At 53.9% G+C, this 20,531-nt stretch overlaps 1 protein-coding gene, 8 non-coding genes and 1 pseudogene across 9 annotated transcripts in view; all 10 read left to right on the forward strand.

The window, feature by feature from the left end:
- The window catches only part of LOC129230404 (uncharacterized), a 9,003-nt gene extending 5,198 nt beyond the window's left edge, over window positions 1–3,805 (forward strand). Inside the window, exon 2 of the mRNA XM_054864802.1 lies at window positions 1,449–3,805. Coding sequence (XP_054720777.1) covers window positions 1,449–3,805 — 2,357 coding nt within the window. The remainder of the gene's footprint in view (window positions 1–1,448) is intronic.
- A 1,290-nt stretch (window positions 3,806–5,095) lies between these two features.
- Window positions 5,096–5,288, forward strand: LOC129230797 (U2 spliceosomal RNA). The gene has a single exon (XR_008581198.1). It is a non-coding gene; the product is annotated as a U2 spliceosomal RNA (small nuclear RNA).
- A 1,029-nt stretch (window positions 5,289–6,317) lies between these two features.
- Window positions 6,318–6,510, forward strand: LOC129230798 (U2 spliceosomal RNA). The gene has a single exon (XR_008581199.1). It is a non-coding gene; the product is annotated as a U2 spliceosomal RNA (small nuclear RNA).
- A 1,029-nt stretch (window positions 6,511–7,539) lies between these two features.
- On the forward strand, window positions 7,540–7,732 carry LOC129230799 (U2 spliceosomal RNA). Its single transcript, XR_008581200.1, has one exon. It is a non-coding gene; the product is annotated as a U2 spliceosomal RNA (small nuclear RNA).
- A 1,029-nt stretch (window positions 7,733–8,761) lies between these two features.
- LOC129230800 (U2 spliceosomal RNA) lies at window positions 8,762–8,954 on the forward strand. The gene has a single exon (XR_008581201.1). It is a non-coding gene; the product is annotated as a U2 spliceosomal RNA (small nuclear RNA).
- Window positions 8,955–9,983: 1,029 nt separating this feature from the next.
- Window positions 9,984–10,176, forward strand: LOC129230801 (U2 spliceosomal RNA). The gene has a single exon (XR_008581202.1). It is a non-coding gene; the product is annotated as a U2 spliceosomal RNA (small nuclear RNA).
- A 1,029-nt stretch (window positions 10,177–11,205) lies between these two features.
- Window positions 11,206–11,398, forward strand: LOC129230803 (U2 spliceosomal RNA). The gene has a single exon (XR_008581204.1). It is a non-coding gene; the product is annotated as a U2 spliceosomal RNA (small nuclear RNA).
- Window positions 11,399–12,426: 1,028 nt separating this feature from the next.
- Window positions 12,427–12,619, forward strand: LOC129230804 (U2 spliceosomal RNA). Its single transcript, XR_008581205.1, has one exon. It is a non-coding gene; the product is annotated as a U2 spliceosomal RNA (small nuclear RNA).
- A 1,029-nt stretch (window positions 12,620–13,648) lies between these two features.
- On the forward strand, window positions 13,649–13,841 carry LOC129230805 (U2 spliceosomal RNA). Its single transcript, XR_008581206.1, has one exon. It is a non-coding gene; the product is annotated as a U2 spliceosomal RNA (small nuclear RNA).
- Window positions 13,842–14,870: 1,029 nt separating this feature from the next.
- On the forward strand, window positions 14,871–15,004 carry LOC129230757 (U2 spliceosomal RNA; annotated as a pseudogene).
- The last annotated feature ends 5,527 nt before the right edge of the window (window positions 15,005–20,531 follow it).

The raw sequence follows: 20,531 nt of genomic DNA on the forward strand, positions 1-20,531 counted from the left end.
CGAAGTTGATGACGTGACATCGGTCCCGCCTCCTCAACCGGCTGCGCTAACTATTGAATCCGCTGGAGTCGCTACGGGAAGCAACGTCCCGACATCTGCCGAGCTTGCCCTGGAGGCCTTCCTCGAGGAAAGAAGAGATGCTGTCAGCCGCTTCCAGCCGCAGCCATACCGTCCTCCCAGCCCATCCGCTCAAGTTCCAGTCATCCAGGCCTCCGAAACTCCACTGTCTCTGCCCCAGGATGTCGCCCCAAAACTCGGTCACTCTCCTAGACCCGACCGGCGACGAAGACAACTACAACCTACTGCCCCCTCCCCAGGGCCGTAATGGTGACTGCCTAAACCTCCACCTACCGTTTCGTCCATGAGTTGTCATGCTGTGAGAGGGGCTGTACCCGCAGCTTTTACTCCCCGTCTTGGACTAGCAATCAGAAGATCGTTAATACGTCATTTGTCCTTAGACCACGTTATCGAGATCGCCTCTACTGCCATCTGGTGCTCGTTTTGCCACGCAAGGACTACAGACAGACCCTCAAGCCATTCCTGCCTGGCTGATCTCCCTTTGGTAGTACCGCCTGCAGTTGACCACCCCTTTAAGTGCGGAGAATGCAATTTCTCAACGACGTCGAAGCGTGGGTTGCGAAACCATTTGAATAACCACCGGAGGAAAAGAGCCAAGGATGCCGCGCCGGCCCTGTCAGTCGCAAATTCTTCTCAGCCGCGAACAACCAGGACTCTCCCTTCCACTGTTCCTGCCGATTCGTCGAACTCTGCGCCCTCCGCCCCTGCCGTTCCGATGGACTCTGCTCCCCCCGTGGAAGAATCTTCTCTTGCCATCGCCTCCCACCCCGCATGCTACAGAGGAAGATTTCCAGTCAGGCCAAGCTCTGGAGCCTGCCAGTCCTGTTCCCGCCACCCATTCTCAAGCCGCCCCTTCCAGCCTCACCTCGACGGAAAGCGTCAGCTCTCAGTTCCCCCCCTCAAGCGGTAGTGAAGGTCTTGAAGACGTCTTCGATGCTCCGTCCAGTGCGACTAATTCCGAAGTCTCGACCTCCCCAACGCCCTGACCATGACGTCCAGGTTGACGACTCACCACTAGGAGAATTCCTCCCGGTCCTATCTTCACTGCGTGAGCGGCCCTCTGCCTCCTCCTTCCAGGAGTTCTCGGATGTCATGGAGCGGATTGTAGAAAAGGTGCAAGTCCTCGTGAAGCTTCCAGCTCCGTCTACCTCCTCCAGTAGCCAGCGTCGTCGCCCTGATGTTGAAGACGCAAGATCTCTCCAAAAGCTCTACCGGAGAAACCGTCGTCGTGCTATCCGGCTCATCACGCAAGGCGAAGGGAACACTTGCTCCATTCCCCCTGATGTCCTGGTAAAGTTTTAATGAGGAAAACTGGTCGCCCCGTGAGTGTGACGAGAGCTTCTTTCCTTCGTCCAATTCCTTCTCTGAAGATCCCTTGTCCGACCTGTTCGCTGTGGCAGAAGTGAAAAAGGCTCTGAGGAATGCGGAGAACTCTGCGCCAGGTCCAGATCGCCTAACGTACCAACACTGGAAGAGTGCTGACCCAGACGCAGTCGTCCTGACTGAGATCTTCAACACCTGCCTTCGTCTCGGCCGGATCCCGACGTGCTGGAAGGATTCTACAACCATTCTTATCCCTAAAGGTGGAGATGCCGCAGACCCGCGGAACTGGAGGCCTATAGCCCTGTCCCAGACATCGTACAAGTTGTTCACTAAGTGCATCACGGCTCGCCTGACCTCCTGGTGCGCCTCGAATGAAGTCCTTTCGCCGTGCCAAAAAGGTTTCACCCCCCATGACGGGGTCCTTGATCACAACTTTGTTCTGGAAAGTAGTCTGTCAAGGGCACGTAGGGCAAAGTCTGAACTTTGCGTGGCTTGGTTGGATGTGTCCAACGCGTTCGGCTCCCTATCCCACAATGCCATCTTCAAAGCAGTTGAAGCAAGCGGCGCTGGGCCTACTCTCTTGCGTCTGGTGAAGGACATCTACTCCGACTGCTCAACGAGATTCCTCTCTACTGAAGGCGTGACTGATGCCGTGCGGATTTCCGCGGGGGTTAAACAGGGCTGTCCCCTCAGCGGCATGCTCTTCAACCTTGCCCTGGACCCAGCCATCCGTCGGATTCAAGGTGATTGCAGCTCCCACCGCATTTTGGCCTTTGCCGATGATCTGGTTCTGCTGGATGAGGATCCTGCCCGTCTACAAGCTTCACTCTCGTCGCTTAGTGAGGACCTGAAGAAGATTGGCCTCCAACTCAGCGTGGGCAAGTCAGCGACCTTGCACTTCTCTGGTGCTACGCCTGTCGGTGCGAGGGCAACTGCCTTTAAACTGGACAACCAGCCTATCAGGAGCCTTAAGGAAAGCGATTTCCAGCATTTTTTGGGGAAACCCGTTGGTTTCAACTTGGTGCCGGACTTTTCCTCCCTCAACGAAGCCATCAACATCGGCCAGAAAATCTGCTCCTCCAAGCTTGCCCCTTGGCAGCGCATCGACGCCATGAAATCCTTCTTCTTCCCGTCCTTGCAGTTTGCCATGAGAATGGGCACGTTCCCAAAAGAAGCCTGGACCAAGATCGACCAGCACTTCAGGAAACCCCTCAAGGACACCCTCAGCCTCCCGTCCCGGGCCTCCAATGATTACCTGTATGGCCACAGGAAGTCTGGCTGTCTAGGAATCCCCCTACTCGCCGAGGACTCGGACTTGCATCTGGTAGATTCGGCATTTAAATTGCTGACCTCCCTCGACTCTGCCGTTGCCGACCTTGCGCTCCAGGACCTGAAGGATGCCGTCCAAAAAAGAGCCCGTTCTCCTCCAACCCTTGAGCTCCTTGGAGAATACCTTTCAGGTTCAATGGATGGTCCTTTCCGGAAAACGTCTAACGACGTCTCGAACCTCTGGGCAAGGACTCGCTGTGCATCGCGTCGCATCGGAATCACCTGGTCGTTCCCAGATGGAGTTCCAGAGATCACTTTCCGTGGATCAACCTTGAGGAAGCTTGACCGCAGAAGGGTCCTCAAAGTCACCAGAGATATGACCCGCAAGGAACATGCAGCGAAGCTTCTCGCCTGTCCCAACCAGGGTAAAGTTCTGGAGTGTGTGGCCGCATCTCCAGCCAGCTCCCACTTCTTCCCCAATGGAGCCTACACCAGGTTCGCGGATTGGAGATTTGTCCACCGTGCCCGGCTGAACCTGCTGCCCTTAAATGCTGCAAAGCCATGGAAGCGAGGAGCTGACTCCGGCTGCAGAAGGTGCCCTGGGACTCAGGAAACACTTCCGCACGTCCTGGAGCACTGCATGAGGAACAGCGCGGCCTACCAAAGGAGACACAACGCCATCGTCGACCGCATCAAGAAGGCTGCCGCCACAAGATTCACCATCCTTGGCGAGAACCAGCAAGTGGACCCCTCCAATCTTCGCCCGGACCTGGTCCTTCAGAAGGGCTCGACCGTTCTCATCTTAGATGTCACCATCCCTTTCGAGAATCGTCTTGCAGCTTTTGAAACTGCCCGTCAAGCCAAGCTCCAGAAGTACCAGCCCACAGCGGAATTTTTCAAGTCTTCTTTTGCCAATGTGCAAATTGTTCCCGTCCTTGTCGGCGCACTGGGTACTTGGGACCCCAAAAACGACAAGTGCCTCCAATCGCTGTGTTCTCGGTCCTACCTCAAGTTAATGAGGAAACTCTGTGTCAGTGACACAATCTCGTGGTCACGTGACATCTACACGGAACACATCACTAACGTCCGCCAGTACGGATCTGCCGCTGCCGCTGTCACCACCGCTGCCGCTTAGATGATCCAATGGTCTCCTCCGTGTCCCGTCCGGCTGCGCTCCTGTTGGTGCCCCTTTCTCTTTCCTGCGGGTTTTGGACTTTTCCCGAACTACGGACTTTCTTCATTGATAAAATCTTTGTTCCGCGCTTGAATTCGCGTTTCTGTGTCCACGGATTTTGTTCAAAGCTGGATTTAACGATTGTCACCTTGCTATGTACCATCTATATAGGCTCATTATCCACTGCTATCTATTTTTCTGTAAATACTTGTAACCACTCCCAATGTATAAAGAGTAGAAATCATTCAATACTACAATGAGATTGCTGTACTTTACTTGTGTGATGTGAATTCTCTGTAATAAAACTTCTTACTTCAATAAAAAAAAAAAAAAAATTTTGTGTGTCTGTGCCTCCTGCATCCAGCCGAGTCCCCTGTTCCGTTTCCCCAAGCGACACGATCACTTACCTTTTGGGTAACCTCAGCAGAAGAGGAAGAAAAAAAAACAAATATTAACCCGTTCACTGTCAAAGAGTGCACTTTTTTACGTGAGTAGCGGTGTTTCCTGCTGCCGGATTCCCCCCAAGCTTTCGACAGAAAAAAAAACCAGTCTTAGTGCCCGAGAGGTGGGCGGCGGGAGAACGAGAAAGGCTACTTTTGTCATCGTCAGCATTACAAACTGGACGGTTGCAAGCGCGCATGTATTTTGAGAAGTCGTCATTTCGATCTTCGATCATTTCGATCTCTTCGTCCATGAGCGGAGAACCGCGTCGGAGCAACGCAATGCGCCCTGAACGTCCACGTTCGGACGCTCGCCGCTCCTTCAGGTTGCGTCTCGTGCGATCGGGCGGATTTCTAGTTTTTGACCTGGAGGAAGACAGTGGGGGTTGCACCAGAGCGAAGTGCTCCCGGAAGAACCGGCGAATTCGCGCGACGGCAAGTCGGAATCTGTCGCGGGGAAGGCCCAAGAAGGGGGAGAAAGTTAAGCGGACGCACTTTCGGAAAAAAACACGGAGTCCAGAGAAAAGGGGGACATGTGGCGCCATCTATCGTCAGAGAGGGATACTATTTAGGAGGAAACCGCTCCGTCCCCCTTCCCAAGAGGCAAGCTATCGGGCTGGATGCGTTCGCGCTGGGATATTCGGTGCTCCCCGGGACCCGCCAGTGTGGAGTCGCCGCCGGCAGCGTCTCGTTCTTCCGCGCGAGCCGAAACTCCCGCCGTTCGCCCGATCTTGGGATTTTCGGCCCCCTCCTCCACCGCGCCGGGGCGCACCCGGGGCTGCTTTTCCGAAAAATTGGGACAGCCCTCGCTATCGCTTCTCGGCCTTTTGGCTAAGATCAAAGTGTAGTATCTGTTCTTATCAGCTTAATATCTGATACACTGTCCATTGGACAGTACGATATTAAACTAATTTTTGAACTGAGGCTTGCGGTCTGGAATTTATTCCGCCCTCGCCACGGGTCGGCCCGCTATTGCACTACTTGCGGGATTCGGCCCACTCCCAATGTATAAAGAGTAGAAATCATTCAATACTACAATGAGATTGCTGTACTTTACTTGTGTGATGTGAATTCTCTGTAATAAAACTTCTTACTTCAATAAAAAAAAAAAAAAAAATTTTGTGTGTCTGTGCCTCCTGCATCCAGCCGAGTCCCCTGTTCCGTTTCCCCAAGCGACACGATCACTTACCTTTTGGGTAACCTCAGCAGAAGAGGAAGAAAAAAAAACAAATATTAACCCGTTCACTGTCAAAGAGTGCACTTTTTTACGTGAGTAGCGGTGTTTCCTGCTGCCGGATTCCCCCCAAGCTTTCGACAGAAAAAAAAACCAGTCTTAGTGCCCGAGAGGTGGGCGGCGGGAGAACGAGAAAGGCTACTTTTGTCATCGTCAGCATTACAAACTGGACGGTTGCAAGCGCGCATGTATTTTGAGAAGTCGTCATTTCGATCTTCGATCATTTCGATCTCTTCGTCCATGAGCGGAGAACCGCGTCGGAGCAACGCAATGCGCCCTGAACGTCCACGTTCGGACGCTCGCCGCTCCTTCAGGTTGCGTCTCGTGCGATCGGGCGGATTTCTAGTTTTTGACCTGGAGGAAGACAGTGGGGGTTGCACCAGAGCGAAGTGCTCCCGGAAGAACCGGCGAATTCGCGCGACGGCAAGTCGGAATCTGTCGCGGGGAAGGCCCAAGAAGGGGGAGAAAGTTAAGCGGACGCACTTTCGGAAAAAAACACGGAGTCCAGAGAAAAGGGGGACATGTGGCGCCATCTATCGTCAGAGAGGGATACTATTTAGGAGGAAACCGCTCCGTCCCCCTTCCCAAGAGGCAAGCTATCGGGCTGGATGCGTTCGCGCTGGGATATTCGGTGCTCCCCGGGACCCGCCAGTGTGGAGTCGCCGCCGGCAGCGTCTCGTTCTTCCGCGCGAGCCGAAACTCCCGCCGTTCGCCCGATCTTGGGATTTTCGGCCCCCTCCTCCACCGCGCCGGGGCGCACCCGGGGCTGCTTTTCCGAAAAATTGGGACAGCCCTCGCTATCGCTTCTCGGCCTTTTGGCTAAGATCAAAGTGTAGTATCTGTTCTTATCAGCTTAATATCTGATACACTGTCCATTGGACAGTACGATATTAAACTAATTTTTGAACTGAGGCTTGCGGTCTGGAATTTATTCCGCCCTCGCCACGGGTCGGCCCGCTATTGCACTACTTGCGGGATTCGGCCCACTCCCAATGTATAAAGAGTAGAAATCATTCAATACTACAATGAGATTGCTGTACTTTACTTGTGTGATGTGAATTCTCTGTAATAAAACTTCTTACTTCAATAAAAAAAAAAAAAAAAATTTTGTGTGTCTGTGCCTCCTGCATCCAGCCGAGTCCCCTGTTCCGTTTCCCCAAGCGACACGATCACTTACCTTTTGGGTAACCTCAGCAGAAGAGGAAGAAAAAAAAACAAATATTAACCCGTTCACTGTCAAAGAGTGCACTTTTTTACGTGAGTAGCGGTGTTTCCTGCTGCCGGATTCCCCCCAAGCTTTCGACAGAAAAAAAAACCAGTCTTAGTGCCCGAGAGGTGGGCGGCGGGAGAACGAGAAAGGCTACTTTTGTCATCGTCAGCATTACAAACTGGACGGTTGCAAGCGCGCATGTATTTTGAGAAGTCGTCATTTCGATCTTCGATCATTTCGATCTCTTCGTCCATGAGCGGAGAACCGCGTCGGAGCAACGCAATGCGCCCTGAACGTCCACGTTCGGACGCTCGCCGCTCCTTCAGGTTGCGTCTCGTGCGATCGGGCGGATTTCTAGTTTTTGACCTGGAGGAAGACAGTGGGGGTTGCACCAGAGCGAAGTGCTCCCGGAAGAACCGGCGAATTCGCGCGACGGCAAGTCGGAATCTGTCGCGGGGAAGGCCCAAGAAGGGGGAGAAAGTTAAGCGGACGCACTTTCGGAAAAAAACACGGAGACCAGAGAAAAGGGGGACATGTGGCGCCATCTATCGTCAGAGAGGGATACTATTTAGGAGGAAACCGCTCCGTCCCCCTTCCCAAGAGGCAAGCTATCGGGCTGGATGCGTTCGCGCTGGGATATTCGGTGCTCCCCGGGACCCGCCAGTGTGGAGTCGCCGCCGGCAGCGTCTCGTTCTTCCGCGCGAGCCGAAACTCCCGCCGTTCGCCCGATCTTGGGATTTTCGGCCCCCTCCTCCACCGCGCCGGGGCGCACCCGGGGCTGCTTTTCCGAAAAATTGGGACAGCCCTCGCTATCGCTTCTCGGCCTTTTGGCTAAGATCAAAGTGTAGTATCTGTTCTTATCAGCTTAATATCTGATACACTGTCCATTGGACAGTACGATATTAAACTAATTTTTGAACTGAGGCTTGCGGTCTGGAATTTATTCCGCCCTCGCCACGGGTCGGCCCGCTATTGCACTACTTGCGGGATTCGGCCCACTCCCAATGTATAAAGAGTAGAAATCATTCAATACTACAATGAGATTGCTGTACTTTACTTGTGTGATGTGAATTCTCTGTAATAAAACTTCTTACTTCAATAAAAAAAAAAAAAAAAATTTTGTGTGTCTGTGCCTCCTGCATCCAGCCGAGTCCCCTGTTCCGTTTCCCCAAGCGACACGATCACTTACCTTTTGGGTAACCTCAGCAGAAGAGGAAGAAAAAAAAACAAATATTAACCCGTTCACTGTCAAAGAGTGCACTTTTTTACGTGAGTAGCGGTGTTTCCTGCTGCCGGATTCCCCCCAAGCTTTCGACAGAAAAAAAAACCAGTCTTAGTGCCCGAGAGGTGGGCGGCGGGAGAACGAGAAAGGCTACTTTTGTCATCGTCAGCATTACAAACTGGACGGTTGCAAGCGCGCATGTATTTTGAGAAGTCGTCATTTCGATCTTCGATCATTTCGATCTCTTCGTCCATGAGCGGAGAACCGCGTCGGAGCAACGCAATGCGCCCTGAACGTCCACGTTCGGACGCTCGCCGCTCCTTCAGGTTGCGTCTCGTGCGATCGGGCGGATTTCTAGTTTTTGACCTGGAGGAAGACAGTGGGGGTTGCACCAGAGCGAAGTGCTCCCGGAAGAACCGGCGAATTCGCGCGACGGCAAGTCGGAATCTGTCGCGGGGAAGGCCCAAGAAGGGGGAGAAAGTTAAGCGGACGCACTTTCGGAAAAAAACACGGAGACCAGAGAAAAGGGGGACATGTGGCGCCATCTATCGTCAGAGAGGGATACTATTTAGGAGGAAACCGCTCCGTCCCCCTTCCCAAGAGGCAAGCTATCGGGCTGGATGCGTTCGCGCTGGGATATTCGGTGCTCCCCGGGACCCGCCAGTGTGGAGTCGCCGCCGGCAGCGTCTCGTTCTTCCGCGCGAGCCGAAACTCCCGCCGTTCGCCCGATCTTGGGATTTTCGGCCCCCTCCTCCACCGCGCCGGGGCGCACCCGGGGCTGCTTTTCCGAAAAATTGGGACAGCCCTCGCTATCGCTTCTCGGCCTTTTGGCTAAGATCAAAGTGTAGTATCTGTTCTTATCAGCTTAATATCTGATACACTGTCCATTGGACAGTACGATATTAAACTAATTTTTGAACTGAGGCTTGCGGTCTGGAATTTATTCCGCCCTCGCCACGGGTCGGCCCGCTATTGCACTACTTGCGGGATTCGGCCCACTCCCAATGTATAAAGAGTAGAAATCATTCAATACTACAATGAGATTGCTGTACTTTACTTGTGTGATGTGAATTCTCTGTAATAAAACTTCTTACTTCAATAAAAAAAAAAAAAAAAATTTTGTGTGTCTGTGCCTCCTGCATCCAGCCGAGTCCCCTGTTCCGTTTCCCCAAGCGACACGATCACTTACCTTTTGGGTAACCTCAGCAGAAGAGGAAGAAAAAAAAACAAATATTAACCCGTTCACTGTCAAAGAGTGCACTTTTTTACGTGAGTAGCGGTGTTTCCTGCTGCCGGATTCCCCCCAAGCTTTCGACAGAAAAAAAAACCAGTCTTAGTGCCCGAGAGGTGGGCGGCGGGAGAACGAGAAAGGCTACTTTTGTCATCGTCAGCATTACAAACTGGACGGTTGCAAGCGCGCATGTATTTTGAGAAGTCGTCATTTCGATCTTCGATCATTTCGATCTCTTCGTCCATGAGCGGAGAACCGCGTCGGAGCAACGCAATGCGCCCTGAACGTCCACGTTCGGACGCTCGCCGCTCCTTCAGGTTGCGTCTCGTGCGATCGGGCGGATTTCTAGTTTTTGACCTGGAGGAAGACAGTGGGGGTTGCACCAGAGCGAAGTGCTCCCGGAAGAACCGGCGAATTCGCGCGACGGCAAGTCGGAATCTGTCGCGGGGAAGGCCCAAGAAGGGGGAGAAAGTTAAGCGGACGCACTTTCGGAAAAAAACACGGAGTCCAGAGAAAAGGGGGACATGTGGCGCCATCTATCGTCAGAGAGGGATACTATTTAGGAGGAAACCGCTCCGTCCCCCTTCCCAAGAGGCAAGCTATCGGGCTGGATGCGTTCGCGCTGGGATATTCGGTGCTCCCCGGGACCCGCCAGTGTGGAGTCGCCGCCGGCAGCGTCTCGTTCTTCCGCGCGAGCCGAAACTCCCGCCGTTCGCCCGATCTTGGGATTTTCGGCCCCCTCCTCCACCGCGCCGGGGCGCACCCGGGGCTGCTTTTCCGAAAAATTGGGACAGCCCTCGCTATCGCTTCTCGGCCTTTTGGCTAAGATCAAAGTGTAGTATCTGTTCTTATCAGCTTAATATCTGATACACTGTCCATTGGACAGTACGATATTAAACTAATTTTTGAACTGAGGCTTGCGGTCTGGAATTTATTCCGCCCTCGCCACGGGTCGGCCCGCTATTGCACTACTTGCGGGATTCGGCCCACTCCCAATGTATAAAGAGTAGAAATCATTCAATACTACAATGAGATTGCTGTACTTTACTTGTGTGATGTGAATTCTCTGTAATAAAACTTCTTACTTCAATAAAAAAAAAAAAAAAAATTTTGTGTGTCTGTGCCTCCTGCATCCAGCCGAGTCCCCTGTTCCGTTTCCCCAAGCGACACGATCACTTACCTTTTGGGTAACCTCAGCAGAAGAGGAAGAAAAAAAAACAAATATTAACCCGTTCACTGTCAAAGAGTGCACTTTTTTACGTGAGTAGCGGTGTTTCCTGCTGCCGGATTCCCCCCAAGCTTTCGACAGAAAAAAAAACCAGTCTTAGTGCCCGAGAGGTGGGCGGCGGGAGAACGAGAAAGGCTACTTTTGTCATCGTCAGCATTACAAACTGGACGGTTGCAAGCGCGCATGTATTTTGAGAAGTCGTCATTTCGATCTTCGATCATTTCGATCTCTTCGTCCATGAGCGGAGAACCGCGTCGGAGCAACGCAATGCGCCCTGAACGTCCACGTTCGGACGCTCGCCGCTCCTTCAGGTTGCGTCTCGTGCGATCGGGCGGATTTCTAGTTTTTGACCTGGAGGAAGACAGTGGGGGTTGCACCAGAGCGAAGTGCTCCCGGAAGAACCGGCGAATTCGCGCGACGGCAAGTCGGAATCTGTCGCGGGGAAGGCCCAAGAAGGGGGAGAAAGTTAAGCGGACGCACTTTCGGAAAAAAACACGGAGTCCAGAGAAAAGGGGGACATGTGGCGCCATCTATCGTCAGAGAGGGATACTATTTAGGAGGAAACCGCTCCGTCCCCCTTCCCAAGAGGCAAGCTATCGGGCTGGATGCGTTCGCGCTGGGATATTCGGTGCTCCCCGGGACCCGCCAGTGTGGAGTCGCCGCCGGCAGCGTCTCGTTCTTCCGCGCGAGCCGAAACTCCCGCCGTTCGCCCGATCTTGGGATTTTCGGCCCCCTCCTCCACCGCGCCGGGGCGCACCCGGGGCTGCTTTTCCGAAAAATTGGGACAGCCCTCGCTATCGCTTCTCGGCCTTTTGGCTAAGATCAAAGTGTAGTATCTGTTCTTATCAGCTTAATATCTGATACACTGTCCATTGGACAGTACGATATTAAACTAATTTTTGAACTGAGGCTTGCGGTCTGGAATTTATTCCGCCCTCGCCACGGGTCGGCCCGCTATTGCACTACTTGCGGGATTCGGCCCACTCCCAATGTATAAAGAGTAGAAATCATTCAATACTACAATGAGATTGCTGTACTTTACTTGTGTGATGTGAATTCTCTGTAATAAAACTTCTTACTTCAATAAAAAAAAAAAAAAAATTTTGTGTGTCTGTGCCTCCTGCATCCAGCCGAGTCCCCTGTTCCGTTTCCCCAAGCGACACGATCACTTACCTTTTGGGTAACCTCAGCAGAAGAGGAAGAAAAAAAAACAAATATTAACCCGTTCACTGTCAAAGAGTGCACTTTTTTACGTGAGTAGCGGTGTTTCCTGCTGCCGGATTCCCCCCAAGCTTTCGACAGAAAAAAAAACCAGTCTTAGTGCCCGAGAGGTGGGCGGCGGGAGAACGAGAAAGGCTACTTTTGTCATCGTCAGCATTACAAACTGGACGGTTGCAAGCGCGCATGTATTTTGAGAAGTCGTCATTTCGATCTTCGATCATTTCGATCTCTTCGTCCATGAGCGGAGAACCGCGTCGGAGCAACGCAATGCGCCCTGAACGTCCACGTTCGGACGCTCGCCGCTCCTTCAGGTTGCGTCTCGTGCGATCGGGCGGATTTCTAGTTTTTGACCTGGAGGAAGACAGTGGGGGTTGCACCAGAGCGAAGTGCTCCCGGAAGAACCGGCGAATTCGCGCGACGGCAAGTCGGAATCTGTCGCGGGGAAGGCCCAAGAAGGGGGAGAAAGTTAAGCGGACGCACTTTCGGAAAAAAACACGGAGACCAGAGAAAAGGGGGACATGTGGCGCCATCTATCGTCAGAGAGGGATACTATTTAGGAGGAAACCGCTCCGTCCCCCTTCCCAAGAGGCAAGCTATCGGGCTGGATGCGTTCGCGCTGGGATATTCGGTGCTCCCCGGGACCCGCCAGTGTGGAGTCGCCGCCGGCAGCGTCTCGTTCTTCCGCGCGAGCCGAAACTCCCGCCGTTCGCCCGATCTTGGGATTTTCGGCCCCCTCCTCCACCGCGCCGGGGCGCACCCGGGGCTGCTTTTCCGAAAAATTGGGACAGCCCTCGCTATCGCTTCTCGGCCTTTTGGCTAAGATCAAAGTGTAGTATCTGTTCTTATCAGCTTAATATCTGATACACTGTCCATTGGACAGTACGATATTAAACTAATTTTTGAACTGAGGCTTGCGGTCTGGAATTTATTCCGCCCTCGCCACGGGTCGGCCCGCTATTGCACTACTTGCGGGATTCGGCCCACTCCCAATGTATAAAGAGTAGAAATCATTCAATACTACAATGAGATTGCTGTACTTTACTTGTGTGATGTGAATTCTCTGTAATAAAACTTCTTACTTCAATAAAAAAAAAAAAAAAAATTTTGTGTGTCTGTGCCTCCTGCATCCAGCCGAGTCCCCTGTTCCGTTTCCCCAAGCGACACGATCACTTACCTTTTGGGTAACCTCAGCAGAAGAGGAAGAAAAAAAAACAAATATTAACCCGTTCACTGTCAAAGAGTGCACTTTTTTACGTGAGTAGCGGTGTTTCCTGCTGCCGGATTCCCCCCAAGCTTTCGACAGAAAAAAAAACCAGTCTTAGTGCCCGAGAGGTGGGCGGCGGGAGAACGAGAAAGGCTACTTTTGTCATCGTCAGCATTACAAACTGGACGGTTGCAAGCGCGCATGTATTTTGAGAAGTCGTCATTTCGATCTTCGATCATTTCGATCTCTTCGTCCATGAGCGGAGAACCGCGTCGGAGCAACGCAATGCGCCCTGAACGTCCACGTTCGGACGCTCGCCGCTCCTTCAGGTTGCGTCTCGTGCGATCGGGCGGATTTCTAGTTTTTGACCTGGAGGAAGACAGTGGGGGTTGCACCAGAGCGAAGTGCTCCCGGAAGAACCGGCGAATTCGCGCGACGGCAAGTCGGAATCTGTCGCGGGGAAGGCCCAAGAAGGGGGAGAAAGTTAAGCGGACGCACTTTCGGAAAAAAACACGGAGACCAGAGAAAAGGGGGACATGTGGCGCCATCTATCGTCAGAGAGGGATACTATTTAGGAGGAAACCGCTCCGTCCCCCTTCCCAAGAGGCAAGCTATCGGGCTGGATGCGTTCGCGCTGGGATATTCGGTGCTCCCCGGGACCCGCCAGTGTGGAGTCGCCGCCGGCAGCGTCTCGTTCTTCCGCGCGAGCCGAAACTCCCGCCGTTCGCCCGATCTTGGGATTTTCGGCCCCCTCCTCCACCGCGCCGGGGCGCACCCGGGGCTGCTTTTCCGAAAAATTGGGACAGCCCTCGCTATCGCTTCTCGGCCTTTTGGCTAAGATCAAAGTGTAGTATCTGTTCTTATCAGCTTAATATCTGATACACTGTCCATTGGACAGTACGATATTAAACTAATTTTTGAACTGAGGCTTGCGGTCTGGAATTTATTCCGCCCTCGCCACGGGTCGGCCCGCTATTGCACTACTTGCGGGATTCGGCCCACTCCCAATGTATAAAGAGTAGAAATCATTCAATACTACAATGAGATTGCTGTACTTTACTTGTGTGATGTGAATTCTCTGTAATAAAACTTCTTACTTCAATAAAAAAAAAAAAAAAAATTTTGTGTGTCTGTGCCTCCTGCATCCAGCCGAGTCCCCTGTTCCGTTTCCCCAAGCGACACGATCACTTACCTTTTGGGTAACCTCAGCAGAAGAGGAAGAAAAAAAAACAAATATTAACCCGTTCACTGTCAAAGAGTGCACTTTTTTACGTGAGTAGCGGTGTTTCCTGCTGCCGGATTCCCCCCAAGCTTTCGACAGAAAAAAAAACCAGTCTTAGTGCCCGAGAGGTGGGCGGCGGGAGAACGAGAAAGGCTACTTTTGTCATCGTCAGCATTACAAACTGGACGGTTGCAAGCGCGCATGTATTTTGAGAAGTCGTCATTTCGATCTTCGATCATTTCGATCTCTTCGTCCATGAGCGGAGAACCGCGTCGGAGCAACGCAATGCGCCCTGAACGTCCACGTTCGGACGCTCGCCGCTCCTTCAGGTTGCGTCTCGTGCGATCGGGCGGATTTCTAGTTTTTGACCTGGAGGAAGACAGTGGGGGTTGCACCAGAGCGAAGTGCTCCCGGAAGAACCGGCGAATTCGCGCGACGGCAAGTCGGAATCTGTCGCGGGGAAGGCCCAAGAAGGGGGAGAAAGTTAAGCGGACGCACTTTCGGAAAAAAACACGGAGTCCAGAGAAAAGGGGGACATGTGGCGCCATCTATCGTCAGAGAGGGATACTATTTAGGAGGAAACCGCTCCGTCCCCCTTCCCAAGAGGCAAGCTATCGGGCTGGATGCGTTCGCGCTGGGATATTCGGTGCTCCCCGGGACCCGCCAGTGTGGAGTCGCCGCCGGCAGCGTCTCGTTCTTCCGCGCGAGCCGAAACTCCCGCCGTTCGCCCGATCTTGGGATTTTCGGCCCCCTCCTCCACCGCGCCGGGGCGCACCCGGGGCTGCTTTTCCGAAAAATTGGGACAGCCCTCGCTATCGCTTCTCGGCCTTTTGGCTAAGATCAAAGTGTAGTATCTGTTCTTATCAGCTTAATGCTCCCGCGCGAGCCGCTGACATAATGGTCTCATCGTAAATCAAGGTCGAGGACGCGGTGATTGCCTCATCTCTTCAGCGACCGTCTACGTAGCCGTCCAGCCAGCTGCACTGCCACATCTGCCTGCCGGTCAACTTGACGCTGCCGCCTGATTGGTTGAGGTACCCTTCATTCCTTTCCCCGCCCTGAGTTCTCCCCCTTTTATTCAGGATGCTTCGCGTTGCGGACGCTCATCGCTCCGCAGCGCCATCTACTGGGAGCGTCCCTCACTAGCGTAACCGAAATTTAAATTCCTTTGTTTATTATTGCTTCTTTATCGTTTCATTGTGTTTCTCGGTTTTTTACTCGGATATTATATTTTTATTCATTGTTAATTAAGTTGTCTGTGCTCTTGTGCATCCGGTACGCTAGTGCTTTCGGGATTTTTGCTATTTAGCTCGCTGTGCTCCCAATTGTGTCTGTCTGTTTGTGTACTACTCGTTGCTTTATTTCTGAGTTTTTATTATTTCTTCCATTTGTGTGCATTCACTGGAGTGGCATATTTCACCCCGCCCACTCACTACGCGCGATAGCTATCTGCATCTCCATGCATTTTTTTTCTAGTGTTTAATTTATCGTGCTGATCGCGGATTGTTTACTTTCTCACTGCTTGTAAAGACTTGTTTTCGCTCCTGTGTTTGCTCACCTGTGTTTATACACTCGTTTCATTTTGCGTTCTCATCGTTTGTTGATCACTACTTTGTTTTTCATCCGTCCCCTATCGTTGTTGTATCGCATCCGTATTTTTGACCGTTTTTTCTATTTTTGGCTTTTTTCTATTGTTTCTTGTGTGTTTGGGACTTGTTGTTATTGTTGTTCTATTTGGCGCTTGTTTTGCATTTGTTGTGTTGTTATTTCTTTATCAATTTGAGTCTTTCCACTGTTTATCCTGTAACTACCAGTTTTTTGACCGCTCCCAGTCAGTATAAACGGGGATTTTTCATTCCACCGGATGAACGCCTGTAGCGCCCTCTAGTGGTATTCCCCAGCACTCCTAGTAGTTTGGTAGCTGCTTCGGGACTCCTATCCTAGTGCCAGATACTTACCTCGCCTACAGCGCCATCTGTTGGGCTTTCTTGGCACTTGCCGTGTTTTTCGTGTCTCTGTTTGTTTTTTGGCCCTGTGGCTTTGTTGTTTGTGTTCTCATTTTTACAACTCTCATCCCGTCATGTGTTATTCCCTGTTCTTCACCCCCCCCTCTCCCCCTCCTGCATAAGTACTCGTGATGGATCCTCGGGTCAACCGGGCGACCCTACTCAATGGAGCAGGCTCGCCAACCCCACCGCCTGCAGCCATTCATCTGAGTTCCCCGCTATGGACATCCTCACCGAGGACGCCGGAACCTTCGCCAGTGTGCCATCGCACCAGGTCACAGGTCGCCGTTGGCCACTCTTGCAGGCCACCTCTACAGGAGACCCCACGTTTCCCTGTGCATGCCCCGGTCGTCCAGCTATCCCAAGGATGGGCGTTTGACGTTGGCTTCTCCCCTGGGCACTTCGTCGAAAGACCGGAGCCACCCACGCAGCATGATGCTCAGCCCGCGACCCCACTGCCGTCGACGTTTATGTGTAACAAATGTCCGTTTTCGACCAACTCCCTGCGGGAAAAGCAGATTCACATAGACATACACATCTGCTCTTCTGTGGAGCCGCATGCCTGCAGGAAGGAGGCCAAAAGGCGCCTGAAGAAAGTGGCAACTGCCGAGTTTGCCGCGGGGATGGTTCGCCCCGAATTCCGTGGGATACCATGCCTGCAATCCCTGATCGCCGAGGCATTTCCTCCAACTGTGGCCGACGGCTCGCCTCCTGCTATCGCCTACACGAGAGCCGCGGAAGAGGCTCTTCTGGACGCCGAGGGACCTGCTTTCAGCCTTTTTGGATCACCGGAACGCGTCGGCAGTCCCGCTAGCCCTGACGTCGCCACCCATTCGACCCCACTGACGAAGGAAGGATGCCGAGCTAGCCCTGACAATACTGAGGGGATGCCTGTCAGCCCCAGTCGGTCCCCGACGCCGACTGGCTCCAACAGCTCGACCAGCCTCATCATTGACCTGGAGGACGGTTACAATACCCCCGCTCGATCCGGCACCCCCATCTCCTCTCCCAGTCCCGGAGGTGACATGGCATTGAGCCCACCCGCCTGCCCGAACTCCCAACGCGAGGGTCCCGACGTGTTGCCCTCTGATGACCCCCCTGTCGGAGGAATCTCGACGGAGGAGACCGCAACCGAGGCTCGTGATGGAGCCGCCTGCCCCCCGACTGATGACTGCGCCACTGAACATGACGCTGAGGAAGATGGTGACGTCCTCATCCTTACAACACAAGAGTCACTGTCTCCCTCCAGCCAGCCTGCCCAGGACGTGACGGCTAGCACCCCCGTTTGTAAGGACGCCACACCGAACCAACGTGTGGAGCCTAAGAGGAGACGGAAGCGGAAACCCGGAAGGAAGACCCCACCACAGAAAGTGACAGAGGAAGCCCCCCGGCAGCCCAATGCAACCCAGAACACCTCTGATGCCCATACGGAGTCGGATTCTCCAGGAATATCCGACTCCAGCCGAAAGCCGACGCCTGCCCGTGAGAAAGTGAAGACACCCGCCGCTCCCAGCGCCAGTCACCGGACGCCCGGCAACCGCAGTGCCGCCACACCAGCCAGAGCAGCCACAACCAGCAGCACTCTTACCTCAGCCGAGGTCGCTCTGCGACACCTGGCAGATGACGAGGGACAAAGCCCAGTTCATCATGATGTGTCAACCGCCAGAGAAGGAGCCGGCTCCCAAAGCTCCGACTTCCAGCCCCAGAAGCCCCGCCGCCGCTCTCCGACAATGCAAGCTCCCGCCGCACGACGGCATGGGACCCCACAGCGGAAGGATCGAGCCAGCAGACCGTGCAGCCGCACTCAATGCCCCAGCAGCACGGTAAGGGAGGGGAGCGAACTCCACCTGTTGTTCCCCCTGCCATCCCTCCTCACCTGCCTGGAGCCTGGTTGCAGCCGGAGGTTCAAGGCTGAGAAATGGACTGCGACTAAGCAGTCGCTAAAGCGGCACCTGCGGCTCGAGCATGGGCACCCGACTGACGCCACCTTCTACTGGTGCTCATTCTGCGAGCGGAGGATACCAAGGGCGCCCACTCTGCACCCCTGCCTGCAAATCCATGCTACTTCCGGGCAAGACCAGGCCGAGGGGAAATGGAAATGCACAAAGCCTCAGTGCTCATTTTCCACCACCACAAGGAGGGGATTAGCGTCACATGCTGCCAAGCACGCTAGAGAAGAGAGGGCTGCCAGCCGCCCCGCTCTGCAAGTCCCTGCTCGTGGAAGACGGGTGCATAACCCAGCTGCTCCACGCGTCACCATCCACAGCCAGCAGACGAATGATGTCAGCAACCACCTGGACCCCGATGAAGAAGGGAACTGCCCACGCCTAACTGCTCCGCCCCGACATGAGAGTGACGGATCATCTCAGGAAGCGCCACAGCAGCCGAACCCAGATGCTCACGATATGTCTCCGCAGCATGCCATCCCATTGGAGCGGAGGAGCCCCACCCCAACCCAGGACCAGAGGTCTCCCCTAGGCTCCCCCCTGAGTAACGCATCTCCGGCAGGTTCACCGTCTTCAGTCATCGCTTCCCCCTTCTACGTCGACATGAACATCGAGCAGCAAACCCCTGACCAGGATGGAAGGTCCACGTCGAGCCAGGCGCACGGAGACGACGGAGCGCATTTCTCCGCTACTACGCATCCACACGGCAGCCAGGAGGATACTCCCGAGCCCATCACCTCCCCCATCGGGCACTTTCGTGAGCCTCTACGAGACCTAGGGCAAGACGGTGCGGACCCGGACAACCTACACAGATTGGATGCCATTATGGACGACCTCACCTCAACTATCCAACACCACTTGAGGATAAGAATGCCGAGCAGCGGTGCCCGGACCGAGAGGAACCCCCCCAACGCGGAAGACGCGGCCACAGTTCAGAGACTGTACCGAGGGAACCGACGGAGGACGCTGCGCCTCATCACCAAAGAGGAGGCCCCGAGATGCTGCATCCCAGCTGAGGACGTATTCCTGCACTTCAGCACGACGTGGACTGAGAAAACATACAACCAACAATATTTCGATGATGACTCCAGTCTTGATGACGACCCCCTCGGCACCTCGTTCTCCGCAGCGGAAGTGGCCTTGGCCCTCAGAAAGGCCGAGAACTCTGCCCCCGGCCCGGACAGAATAACATACAAACACCTGAAGGAAGTAGACCCCGAAGGAATCACCCTTGCTACCCTCTTCAATGCGTGCAGGCGACTCAGGCGTACCCCCACGGCGTGGAAGACCTCGACAACGATCCTCCTCCCTAAAGACGGCGACCCAGCTGACATCACTAACTGGCGCCCCATCACCTTGTGCTCCACCATGTACAAGTTGTTCGCGAAATGCCTGGCCGCTCGACTGTCCGCTTGGTGTGAGAGGAACGACATCATCTCCCACGCACAAAAAGGATTCCTCCCACACGATGGCGTCATGGAGCATAACTTCCTGCTCCAGCACCGCCTCGAGTGGGCAAGGAAGAACCGGGCCGAGTCCTGCCTAGCCTGGCTGGACTTATCCAATGCATTCGGTTCTGTCCCGCATGGAGCCATCTTACATGCCTTGCGATCTGCAGGAGCTGGCAGGCTCATGACTGACCTGGTTGCCGACCTGTATTCCGACACGGTGACGAAAGTTCTGACTGATGAGGGCCCAACACCGGACATCCCGATCGCTGCAGGAGTGAAACAGGGATGCCCCCTCAGCGGCATACTCTTTAACCTGGTCATCGATGCAGCCATCCGACGGATCCAGGCGAACGAGTCCAAAAAGAGGATTCTTGCCTACGCTGATGACGTCGTCCTGATCGCCGATAACCCGGGAGAGCTACAAGCAATGCTAGACGCCTTCAGCAGTGACGTTGCGAGGGTTAGTCTCCAGCTGAACCCGCGCAAATCGGCTAGCCTGCACCTGTCGGGACTGAAGCCTGTGGGTAGTCGCAACACCACCTTCCACGTGCAAGGGGACCCCGTCAAGACCTTGGCTGACGGGGATGCCTACAAGTTCCTCGGGAAACCCGTTGGCTACTCCCTGGTCCAGGACTTCTCAAGCCTTAACAGTGTACTTGACATCGGCAAGAAGGTAATGGACTCGAAGCTCGCCCCATGGCAGAGACTTGACGCCCTGCGGACTTTCTTCTTCCCGGCTCTCCAATTTGCGATGAGGACGAACCAATTCGGAAAAGGAGTCTGGGGGAAGATCGACACCATGGTCCGCAAGGAGGTAAAGCGAACCCTCAACATCCCCACGGAAGCGGCGAACGAGTACATATATGGCAAGAGGGACAAAGGGAGTCTCGCAATACCGTGCGCAGCGGAAGACTCTGACCTCTACCGCATAGATTCCGCATTCAAGCTACTCACGTCAAGGGACCCTGACGTCCAGTCCATCGCCGCCGACCACCTCAAAGCGACATGCGCCAAACGGCTGAAGAGGGCGCCCTCCGACAACGAGATGGCTGAATTCATGTCTGGCAGCATG

Source organism: Uloborus diversus, chromosome 9 (assembly GCF_026930045.1).
Source record: "Uloborus diversus isolate 005 chromosome 9, Udiv.v.3.1, whole genome shotgun sequence".
In the NCBI taxonomy this organism is placed as follows: Eukaryota; Metazoa; Arthropoda; class Arachnida; order Araneae; family Uloboridae; genus Uloborus; species Uloborus diversus.